Source organism: Acipenser ruthenus, chromosome 11 (assembly GCF_902713425.1).
Source record: "Acipenser ruthenus chromosome 11, fAciRut3.2 maternal haplotype, whole genome shotgun sequence".
In the NCBI taxonomy this organism is placed as follows: Eukaryota; Metazoa; Chordata; class Actinopteri; order Acipenseriformes; family Acipenseridae; genus Acipenser; species Acipenser ruthenus.
The window spans coordinates 1112070-1125045 of NC_081199.1; the positions used below are offsets into that span (position 1 = coordinate 1112070).

Sequence of the window (12976 nt, forward strand, 5' to 3'; positions counted from 1 at the left end):
ACGCATGTATACCGATTATCATGTACATTTAATTTTCATTTTAATTGATACACTAGAATTAATGCGTCAAATATCGTTATTAGGGAAATACTGTTCATTAAATCCCGTCACATTTTCTGACGATAGAAAAGCAGTGTTTAATATAGGGAGGGGAGCTATGCTAATCCCACTTCCATGAATCATACATCGGTACCAAGTGTTATTCAAGGTGTGTAATAAATTCTGTTTCGCGATCTCAGTCTGTGGAAAGACACAGTGAGTGAATATGTGAGGCGCTGTCGACGGGTCCCCTTCTTTCCTGTGGCTGTAGAGGAAACCCGACCTCCTCCTTTAGAATGCGCGGTGGAAGGAACCGGGCTGCGTTCTGCATGAAGCCGAGGGGTCTGCAGAGCCCACACCGCAACCTGCTGGCTGATTAATACTCCTCAACGCTGAAGCAATGGCCTGAACTCATTCAAACACACGGACAACTCGACAGATTCATGAGCCTGCTTTCATCTCTCAATCAAAATATGTATCGTGTGGTCAATGAATTAGACTAAAGAGGTGTTTGTAATGAGAAGCGCTATACCAACTGTATGTACCAGAGGCACTTTATTATTTCATTTGATACATATGTTAGTAGTCCATGTGATGACCTTTAAATAGAAGCATCAAATTGCGTTTCTTGGATATTATCAAACAAGATATTGAAATAAACGACAGTGGAGCTTGTAAGTGCAAGCGGGGTCTAGTGTGCATTTATAAACTTGTAATAAACTCCATATAAAGAATCAATCTGAACAGCTCTCATTTGTCTAAGGAGTAAAACAAACCAATCCATCGCAAATGTGTTCGTTCAGTTCCTCTGCGTTTCGCTGTCTGCGAAATCAATCAATTAGGTGGCTCTTCAGACTGTTTTAAACAGTGCTTAACCTGTGTCCACTCGGAAAGATAACAGCAAGCATAGGTCAATGTCTGTCTGCATCAATCAGGACACGTTCCCCCCAAAACAGGATACCGAACAAGAAGGGCATTGCAGCTACGAGTCCGGCTGTTCATACACTGCCTTGAAACCTATTTCAGTGACACGTTCGAGTCCATACTGCGCCTTTGGTTCAGTGGCTTATACACGTCTTACTGTATATAGTAGTTCAGGAGCCCCTTGAAATAAAACATGAGCAACGCCTTCAATACAGAAATGGGAGTCCTTGTATGTACAGAGTGGCTGCAGCACAAAGCTCGTATAACACGTTCGCTTTGGCATAACCAAACAACACACATCGATCTTTTGTAGTGTGAAGTACCACATTATTGCTGATGTGCAGTTCTGGAATTAATAAACCGTCACGTGGGTGTTGCAAATGCGATTGCCGTTGAATGAAGTGTTTTTGCTTGTGAAACTTGGGAGCCAGATAAGCAGGGTTCTGAAAGGGTATAGAGAGTCCGCTCGGATTGGAGAAATGATTTGTTCCAGCCCCAGGTGTTTGATTTGGGGCTTGTGCAGGGTCCTGCATACCTGGGTTCTGGTTCCACAGTGTGCGGTGCGATGGTAAGAGCCGCGTTCAGCTCACAAGGCGTGATGCACGGGGCATGTTCAAATAAATCACTTACACTGGAGGCAGACAACAATGCTTTCAAAACATTTATAAAAGTCATTTTCCAACAAATTCATATTCATATTTAAACAGTAAGGAGCACTATCTACACAGATCTACAGTTATCTACATTGTTGCACATGTCCACCTCGTCTTTGTATCTTGCATTAGTATGGATAAAGCAATTTGCCTCATCTAACAATAAATATACAAACTTCATACACAATCATTTTACCAAAGCTTTGGCACTAATTATATATATATATATATATATATATATATATATATATATATATATATATATATATATATATATATATATATATATATATAGACTGCAGTGGCAGTCATATATCGCATGTACTGTAGCATGGCATGATGCAAAAGCGAATCCGTCTTACTTCTGTGTAGCGTCCAGTAAATAACACACTCATAGCGTCCAGTAAATACACACTCGTAATAGTTTATAGGATTTTTACAAAGATTTGTCACAAAACGACAATGCAATGCTTTTCTCTGAATGCCAAATGTTTCGGCCGCTTTGCAGCCCAGTGCTTCCTGTCCGAAACGGTGCATTGGAGAATTCGAGGCAGCCAGGTGCGGCTGGAGCACTTGGCATGAAAGCGAGGCTGTGGGATAATACCCTAAACCTCATGTGGGTTCAGCCAGGGCACGGGTGTTCTTTCCGCAGGAGTGTTCTTTTTTTCCCTTTGTTAAATCTCTATACAAATAAACCATACCCATAGTTTGGGGGATTGAGCGGATGGAAATGTAACCAACGTTAACAGTTTCAAGGAAACCCTCATTTAGAATGTAATGTGAAATGAAATAGCTGCTTTGTGTTTCCAATAGAACATTGAATATTGCAGGTGGAGGGGGGAGTGTGGGTGGGTGGGTGGGGAGGCAGTGTGGTACAAGTCTTAAGTCTAGTGGTAGGCATAATTTTTCTAATGTTAGCTCTGAAGTCTAACATATCCCCCCCCCCCCCCCCCCCCCGTGAAGCTTTCCCAGTATTAAGATCTTTGATGTTGGGATTTCACAAAAACAGAAAAACCAACAATAACAACATATGGTATGGCTTCTTTAAAGCAGAAAAAGTGCATCTGACAAAACAGAATGAAGAGACATTCCGGTCTGCGGTTATCATCAGGCATCCCTTGCAGAGATGACTGTATTAATCTCATGACTCCATTCCCTTGTCCGTGCCCCTCCTCGCGACTCTCTCGGTGAAACACTCCTAATGGCCCAGGTTTAAAGAACTCGTTGGACAGTCTTGGAGCTTGGTATGGGGTCCACTGAGAGTCTGGCCGGACACTACGTTCAGTTTTTAAGCTTCATTCTCATACCCAATAAATATGTAGAGTTCACTGGACAATCCACCAGCAGGAGAGTCATTTCCACAAAATACAACCATACTTTAACTTAAACCATGCATTTGAAGTATAGATTGTGTTAAGTTGCTGCATACTTCACTCTATATGTATATGTTATCGAGGACCGTAGTCATAACTTGCAGGCGTGCCGGCGGCTGAGTACATGTTTGCAGCTGCCGGGTTCATGTGAGGGTGGTATCCATGCCCTCTGATACCGGGTAGAGGGTAGGGCGATGGCCTTGTTTTGGCCCCCAGGTAATGTTCATAGGTGGCAGGGTACTTGTACGGGTGATGGTGAAGGCTATCCGGTGCCTGGTGTGCGTCTAGCCGCAGATCATGTGGTGGACTGGGTCTCCCTGTGCTGAGAGGCACTGCGTGCAGTCCGCCTGGAACCGGGAGACCCGGACTCAGGACGCGGGACATGAGCTGGTGAGCTGGGTCGCCGTGGATTGGTGTTCCACACGGGTCTCTCTCATAATCTCGCCTGTTATCTGCATCTGGATTGAATGAATAGAGAACATTTAGAGACACTGGATGAATTGGAGTCAGAATGTTTTTTTGGTTTTTTTTTAGATTTGTATGGGTCTCTTTGTTGTAAATGAATCAGCGGTTTTTAGGATTAGTTTCACTTGTTCATAGAAAACCCATTCTGTATAGAATTCAGTCAAAATGGACCAGAAATATTTATTTGCAGAATAAGCATGTGTTGCAACACTTTACATACTGTTCCCACGAGCCTTTATTTGCATGGGATGTATCATCCTATCAATTGGTATTAGAGTTAATGCGCGTTTAGTGTTCCGTGCAGTTCGGTGCAGCACTTCAGAGAATACTCCGACATGTCACTAAAGTTTCCCAGATAAGCACACCAGGCTCCAGGGTGTAGATAATTTAAGATATTCTAGAAATTACACAAACCACAGCGATTACCCTTTTCTGTGCCATTTTGCTGAGCAGGGGATGACACTGGATTTCTCGTCCTGGCAAAAGCGCTCATGATGGGCATCGATCCAGGTCTGTGATTCCTTGGCCTAAAACACGGGAATTTAAAAAAAAAAAAAAAACGATTAATCTGCAAAGCAGAGAATGACTACGACTCCTATTAGTGTATCACGAGGATATCAACGTGTTCCACTCACCAGTCCTCCGGGTCACAGTCTCTGAAACCCTTAGCAAAGGGGTTGCTGGCAATTTTTAGCTGTGTGATCTGCAACAAAAACACAATGACATCCTTTAGGGAAACGATATTTGAAATAAGACTGATGATTCAATTGCATTGTTGTACGGGTGTTTACGACACTGACAGCGTAGCTCTATGGCGCATTTCATTAAAACAACGTTTGTACTTTAATAAAACAGGTATTCCAAATGTTCTGACGAGAAGAGGCAATAATAATCTAATGTCTATGAGGGTGCGCATAGGCGGGTTAATACGTGCTGTTTTAAAAGGTAGAAAACAAACCCAGTACAGAGCGGTTCTTATCAGTTCTATGAATTGATGAATAGACATTCTCTACTTTTCGGCACATCCGTGGATAAAGATATGTGGTTGTGAATTTCCGGAATGAGTTGAAAAACAAACTTTAAGCCCTTCAATGACAGTTTGTGACTGAAGGGGTCAAACTGATAGAAACCAGGAGGAGACCGAGGGAGGGAGAGAGAGAGCGAGAGAGAGAGAGGGAGAGACAGATGGAGCAGCTGTCCCGGACCATCACGAACATGCCAGCGTTCAAACAGCACCCGGAGTTTATTAAAGGGGCAGCAATGCATTGTCGGGTTCACACTCTGAGGTGGCGTATTACATTTTATTAATGTTCATTAAAGGCTTATTACACAAAATACAGTACGCGTGCTTAACTGAAATGTGCAGATGGTCTATACATCCTTCCATGTCAAATATGATTTATTTTATAGCGAGTAGGCAAAATTCATTTTAAAATTAATTTTAAATTAAGATGAACTATTATTGCTGATTGAACAGAGTGGACATTAATAGGCAAAAAATGCGATTACATATCCCGATTATAGTTTATATTTGCTAGAATGACCTAAAGAGCATGTTTGAGCATAATGTGTCATTGAATATATATGAATATATATATATATATATATATATATATATATATATATATATATATATATATATATATATATAACAAATAAAATAGCATGATTTAAGAAATAACCCACGGACACAACTCCGCATGAGCCGTGTCCAGTGCACTGCAGTAAGTCGCTGGGAGAGCCGTTTATAGCGGTGTGTTTATCACCCTGGGCGTTTGGAGGTTTCAATGTACTTCAGACTGCATGCTCGCGGGTTGGACTGGCCTGCAAAGCCGCGGATCTGGAGCCCAGGTCTCAGGGCTCTCAGATTCCTCGCGATGTTAAGGAATCGTTTAAGCAGATGGTCAGAAAGGTGGAGGGCATCTCCCCAGACCCTCGCAGAGCCTGCAGCGCGCAGGCGCAGGACCTGGCACTGTGGGCACGGTCCAAGCCTTCAGAAATCAGGGCCCACGCTCAGCAGATGCCTTTAGTGGATTTTAAATTAAACAAGATATCCAAAAAATACACGTCTGATTTTTTTATTTTTTTTTACCGCATAAACATTAGTCCTTCACAAGGTTTAAAGAAACCAAATTTGAAAGTATTATGTAATTTGGAAGTGCCCGTTTATACTTTAAAAAGCAGTGTTCACTTTGTTTTTATTTTATTTTAAAGGCGACACGTGTTTGTGTGAAATGTAACTGAAACCCGGTTTCCATAATCAGACGTTACATTTTGTTAATTGTTTAATTCATGTTAACATGTAACTGTTTACTTTTCATGTAAACTTTTTTTTTTCAATTAAATATTTTAAACCACTGAAACACTAAAGGGAAAATTATGAAAATAATAATAAAGAAATGCTGGTTTCAAATGATTTTCTTTCCTTGTTTAAAATCCCGATCGGGTTCAGGGGAGCGCCATTGATAGGAACCCTTGGGCAGTCTTGTGGCACCAAACGACAAAAATGCAAAACACACATTTCCTGAGCTGCAGTAAAGTGAGAGAAGAGAGAATAATCAAATAGTGCGTCGCATCGTTTGAAGATGATTTATTCAATATGATTATTATTAGGATGTGAGTTTATTAAGAAAGCGGGTTGCATGTTCGTCCTTTGTGATTCGGAACAACAACCACAAAGACTAAAAAGCACGATCTGGAAACCCGTGCTCTAATCACTCTGCTTACATTTATAATCTTCTTCAGAAATATTTACCGCATAGAAATATTTCGTAGCTATCTTTAATGTTGTAGACACACGTGTTACAGTTACTAATGGAACAAAACAGAAAACAGAAAAAAATAACTTCTATGGAGTAAGTTAATGCGATGAGATTGTGAATAAAAGTTGAGTTGCACGTACCCGTTCACCTGGTGTATGCAGTATTCTGCCTTTGCTGTATCCTGTTCTTTAAAGAATTAAAACGCACTACAGAGAGCACAAATCCCGAACTGAAGCTGGACATTTATTCAAAATCAATCTGAAACGAATCGTTTCAAAGCGCAGCAAATCTTAATCCAACATGCAAGAATCCCAAAGTGATCTTTTATTCCAAATCAACCCGACATGAAAAGTTTGACATGAAAAGTTCAGACCCTCAAGTTTTTTTTTTAATCAGTGTTGCTTTGCCGCATGGTCGCTGAACAAGACAAAAAAGTGTTTTTTTGACAACCTGTATTCACGACAGAGACACGCCTGCGCTACTTCTTATTTCAAACGTTCAATATAGTTTGCAGCTTTGTTGCAACATAAAATTATTTTCGTTTCGGAGGCACAGTTAGTTACACGACGCGCGTTTTCTTATTAAGACAAAATATTTTACTTCACTGCGGAGGTGTGTGTTTATATCGACGTGTTTAATATAAAGGGCGTTATAGCGAGGGTGTAATATATATATATATATATATATATAACAGCCCGTGTCTAACACCACTCTGGGTTTGTCCTCGGCTCAGCTTATGGTTTCTGCATGGAGCTAATGCTTATTTAATAGTTTCCCCGTCTTTCCTAGTCTTCGTTCATCACGAAGAGGGTTGTGATTAATGAAGTATGGGTAAAGCGAGTGTCTCGCTAACAGACTCCAGACCTACCCTGTGATTCTGATACGCAGTGACTGCAGTAAACCGGGTCTCCTCGAATACAAACGTCTTGTAATTTTCTTCTGCATACTTTTCACTGTCCTTCCTGGGATCCACGTAAACTACGTGAAAGCGCGGCTGATATCTGTGCATAGAGTTTAAAATGATCTGAAACAGAAAAAAAAACATACCTATATGAAAAACAAAGGGGCTTAGTGAGTGATTACAAAACCAAACAAATAACATTACAGTATTACAAGGAGAGGACAAAGGAACAGTTACATTCAAAACAGAATTTCATTAGGGCATTAGACCAGTTACCATATGAAAATACAGAGGCTACTAAGCTAATGGAAATAGGAAATATAGAATATAGAATAACATATCAAAACTCCCGATCCAATCAAGCGAATTTAGATAGTAACTTGTTTAATGTAATACCGTTCTGTACATGTTCACAGTCTCCGTCATACATGGAAACCTCTTTTTCAACTTGCCTTATGGACTGTGGGGTTGCTTGGTGAAATATAACTTAACATATAACCCGTTGTATTGGCAGGTGAGCTGGTGAAAATGATGGATTAGCAGCCGCTTTCTTCCTGTTCCGAAGGTAACACAAATACACGGTGTTTTTACAGCACAGGAGTGAGAAAGACGTTTGTTTGTTCTTTGGTGTTTACGCGCACTTGAGCACGCATGCGCTTTCACAATCGGAAAAGACAAGCTTATTTGAAATGCTTGCCGAAACCTGTATGAGAACTATGCACGTTGTGCCGTTTTCACGGAGCATTTACCACTAGAAGTTTTCTCATTTAAATAAAAAATGCAATAACCTCATAAGCGACATAAAACCCAAACGACCCGCCCTGAATTGGTAGCCGCAGCACGTAACGCCGGCTCTGCATTGCGTGTTCCACGGCGTGTTTACTCACGTGCCCGTTGTCGTCCAGTAAGTTGTTGGTCAGCTTGAGTTTGTCGAAGGAGACGATTTGTTTCATCCACTGCGCGCCCTTTGCCGGGGAGTCGGGGTGGTAGTGGACACGCCCGGGGGTTGCTGGGTCAGCTTTACCCGCTACGAGCCAAGATGAACTGTGGAAAGCATACCTGGAAAGAAAAGTTTAAAATACATTTGATTTAAAATCATGACACTCACCACCTGCTTTGTTATGAGATAGAATAAATACTGAATCTATATGCTAATTCGACTAGATACATACCCGGAACTCGGTATCAATTGCATATACCCTTTCCTATTTTATGCATGTCGCTTTCGAGCTATTTCTTTTCAAATATATGATCTATATTTGCAAATGGAAGTGGAGCTATTTTGTGACGCTAGACAAGCTTGTCAATGAAGGGACTCTGACCTGCGTTCAATTAGGAGCAGCATTCACTAAAGAGTTCAATGATAGGTTATTAAACAGGGTTGCAACCTGATTTCCTGAAGCCACCGGTAATTCCTGAGTCAGACTAAAAGGGTCACCAGTGGTAGAACCCCCTCATTTAAAATGATCATGTCGGTGACCTAGATCACCAAACCGATGTGACCTGCAGGTCGAGTCTGAACTTCATTGCAAAACGATCACATGCAAGGAATATTGTCAAATATGTACACCACTTTAATCCCAAAGCAACCCAAATGATTTATTCTAACCACAAGCGGATAGAAGGTAGCGGTTTATTGTTATTAATTCATTTGACAAAATCACTTTTCATATTCTGGAAGTCAAACATCGTTCTATTTTTATAATCAACACAAAGTAATGCCACTGTTCATTCATTACGCATCCGGTACAGAAGAAGCCTCAGAGAAACCAACAAACTAACTACAAACCCTGCAGCGTGCCAAACCGAGATATCTGAAGAAATAGTATGAAAGGACCGGCCGTACTGGCGCTTAAAATCATTGCATAAACCCGGCGCTTAATCAAAGAGAGCGCGGCAGCAAACCCACACAGTGTTATTTCATCTGCGGTGTACTGCACAGTGCTTTGCGATACGTTTGTATAAAAAGCGCTATATAAATGAAATGAAGAAAATAAATAAAAACAAATCTGTTCCCAAAGCCGATATTAACATTGCACTGCAGAGTGCTTCAAAATACAATAAACTAACAAACTGTGCAACGGAGCCCATACGGGGCCGCATGGTCATTTTCTCATTTACAAAGACATATCTATGCAGTGCGGTGTAAATATAGCTACATTATATATAAAGGGTTTAACTTACCGGTATCGTTTATCGTCTACTGGCAGGAAATCCATTAACAGCATATAATCGGACATGGGGTCCATTCCAAATATTTTCACTTGGAAAGTAGGGAACATTCTCCTGGAGAAAAAAGAAATTATTATTATTATTATTATTATTATTATTATTATTATTATTATTATTATTATTATTATTATTATTATTATTATGTACGTTTGTGAGAGGTGTTGATTGTAATAATAGTTTAGAACGATGTTTAACTTATATGTACAGAATATAAAATGTGATTTTGTAAAATGAATTAATAACATTAAAATTGAAAGTGTGCTATTTTGTTATTCTGGGAAAAAAAAGAAAGAACACTTATTTTAGATGCAGGATTGTCGTAAATAATTATACTAACAACATCAGTTTCATAATTGAAATGTCCAGACACTGGTCATAGCAATGATACGTGGTTAGCCTATCATTAACTCCGAATCACGTTTACAGGCTGCTGATGACACCACAGTATGCTACTGATCACGTTTAAACCACGCGTTTCTTATGGTGTTACTTGCATTTGTAATTGTCTTTTGTATTGTTTTTCAGGACCCCTTGTAAATGAGGCCTCGGTCTCAATGGGTACATCTCCTGGTTAAACAAACAAGTAAATACATTACAATACAAAAGGGCACGAACTTGGCATGAAGTACCAAGCAGGTGTTAATCAAGAAACATAAAACCCATCTTATAAACCCTTCAGGCGACCTTTTTACCTTCAGATCGTTTCCAGCCCACGGGTTTTACGCTAGTGATCTGACTCGGGTTCCTTTTGAGTAAGCACAGATCACCATTGCGTACCGAAGAACCCATTACATCTAGAACTTTAAAAGTGACATTGCCTGTCCCTCAACGCAAAATCCAAAGATGAGTAAATCTAAAATACAATGTCATCAAACAGCCCCTCCCACCCCTTTTTTTTGTTGTTTATTAGAAAATGTTCACCTTTGATACGCACAATGCTTACACCTGCAATGTTGTGATTTTGTGGTTTGATGAAGCTTTACAGGACGTGGAGTGTTAAAATATATTTGTTTTGGGAGCTTACAATTCAAATATCTACAGTAAAGTGTATTATTTATTTTTTAAAGCCGTATTTACTGTCTCCGCTATACTAATGAGTAGAACGTGTATTTTGCACTAGGACAAGGGAAAGTGCGCGTGGAGAATTGGACGGTTTAGCATTACCTTCTATTCTTTTGGGGAGTTTTGGGTAGGTAAGCTTAAAGTATCAGTAAAGTGCATTGGGCGTGAGGTCTGTAATGCGGTATCCTTTTACAATGACAAATGTAACTGGGACTGTCACGCTAACAATAGCAGGAGAGACGGGTGAAACCAGCAGAGCTTTAACCCATAAACAGAGTAGGTTTACTAGCTGATCCGCATTTCTATAAGAAGCCATCACTAAGTTCAACACTCGGTGTGTGGTAAAGAAAATAAATGGTTCTCTCTACAGTACCGTACAATCATTCGGAAAAGAGACGCGCATATTCCATGTACCGTGTGTCCTTTGTGAACCCGTGCTTGGTTGGCATGCTGGCAGCGCGTACAAGGCTTTCAAATACATGATCAAATTCCTTAAAAATAAAAGTCATCGACATTCTTTATAACATGCTTTAGCATTGTAATTGGTAAAGATAGTGTCTACTGGAAAACAAAGAACATGCAGTGAATTTAATTAGCTTGATTAACTGTAGCTACGGGTATATGTTTGATATGCTTAACAAATTCAATCATTCAGCGCACAATGTCACACAGAACACACGCACACAGGTAGAATATAGAGTCTCTGGAATGCAAAGACAAGCTGATCATTTTGAAAATGTTGTAGATCCCTCATAATAAAACCCCAATCTCAAAATCTGCAATTCTGTAGGCCTTACGCAACAAAAAGCCAGCTTGTAGTTATTGTTTCTAGAGGTTAGTGTCAAAGTAAACTCTAGACATGATCACAGAACTTCCTAAAACAAACCTCTGCCATCACTGCAGTTTACACACAGGGCAGCCTTGATTGAGTTCTGGGGCTCGGTTCTGCATAGCGACATCGTAAGTTCAAATACGATAGGTCTTACGACCAGCTATCACCGGCAGACTCGAACAGTTCTCACCTGTTTCTATATTCGAGTCTTCTACTTGTCGGTGCCGTGTTTCAATACGACAGGTCGGCTAGCAATTTATCTGAGATGAATCATGCAGAACCGCGGGGCCATGTATTTTGATTGGTTAGGAAATCACGTTTGCGTAATCCTTATTCATATAAGAGAAGGAAACCCAATTTCTACCCTATACGTGATTGCATATATCCCCAATTAATGTATATATTTGCAACTGGAAAATAACCGCATTTTTAACAAGGCTAAATAAATATATATTGTCCTAAATAATTAGTAAATCTGTTAGAATAGGTGAGACGCAACAACAACAACAAAACACGATATAATATATATATATATATATATATATATATATATATATATATATATATATATATAAAGCAAAGACGTAGGAAAGGTGTGTTTGGAGAAAAGGCGGATAGGAAAAACAATAACGGCAGGTGCCCAAACAGCAAACAGACCAAACTTGGAGCAGAAGCAGCTTAAATACCCTGCTGGAAGACACAGAAGGGAATAAGGAGGTGCTGCTTTCTAAATGGAACACCCGCATAACCGCTTTCGCATTGCGAACACAATGAGGGATCGCGACACTTAAAAAGCTGTTGAACATCCTCCCTCTTCAAGAGGTATTTTAATATAATGATCAGAAAGCATATCAAAGACGCTGCGCACACATCTTCTGTTGAAATGTCTTTGAGCCGGTTCTCTCTGTCGCTGCAGTTGTCTCTGTCCATGTCTTAAATGCACAGCATGCATCTCAGCAGCCATGTTTCTCAAAGTTCAAGGCAGGAAATGGCTGTGATCCACCCGTCGTATTTATACACCAGGTAAACTGGCGTCGGGAAAATACGACAGGTAATGCGATCGAATCGTGTGAGCAACGTTATAGAAACGCTACTCTTCTCGTATATTCTGTTCTGGACGTCGTAAGAGCCTGATACGACAGCGCATGCGTAATAGAAACGAGTCCCTGGATTAGTACCGCCAATGCAAATTATCACATAGATTTGTGATACAAGCAAATCTTCAGAAAATACATTGCAAATGAAAGCAACGGGATTACTTACTGGCTTGCTGAAAACTTAAAACTTAAAAATTATTATTATTATTATTATTATTATTATTATTATTATTATTATTATTATTATTATTATTATTATTATTATTATTAATAATAATAATAATAATAATAGTAATAATAATGCTACGACTAGTACTACTACTACTAGTAATAATAATCATAATAATAATAATATATTATAGAATGTGTGAATTGCAGATTCATTGATTGTATGGTGATTATTTCAATAGTATTCAAAATGTCATATTCCAAATACTGTACATTTTCAATGCTTTTATTCTCTAGATGTAAAGAAAAGACTAAGATAAATGAGATGCCACGGATGATGTATTCATGGCCCATCCAGTTCATTATGTAGAGGCAATGGAAAGGATCGAATAATAATATATTTCGCTTACAAACCGCGAAGTCAATGACATAGTTCTACAATGGTATTCGGAACACGTCCAATGTGCG

The 12976-nt window shown here is 39.6% G+C and overlaps 1 protein-coding gene across 4 annotated transcripts in view; it reads right to left on the reverse strand.

Moving 5' to 3' along the window:
* Positions 1–1611: 1611 nt before the first annotated feature.
* The window catches only part of LOC117426317 (T-box transcription factor TBX1-like), a 34669-nt gene continuing 23304 nt past the window's right edge, over positions 1612–12976 (reverse strand). For all 4 annotated transcript variants that reach the window (XM_059032759.1, XM_059032760.1, XM_059032758.1 and 1 more), the window contains 6 exons: positions 9302–9403; positions 8005–8176; positions 7085–7240; positions 4090–4157; positions 3881–3981; positions 1612–3447 (listed from right to left, as the gene is read on the reverse strand). In XM_059032759.1, the coding sequence (XP_058888742.1) occupies positions 3065–3447; positions 3881–3981; positions 4090–4157; positions 7085–7240; positions 8005–8176; positions 9302–9403 (982 nt within the window). In that variant the 3' untranslated portion in view covers positions 1612–3064. The remainder of the gene's footprint in view (positions 3448–3880; positions 3982–4089; positions 4158–7084; positions 7241–8004; positions 8177–9301; positions 9404–12976) is intronic.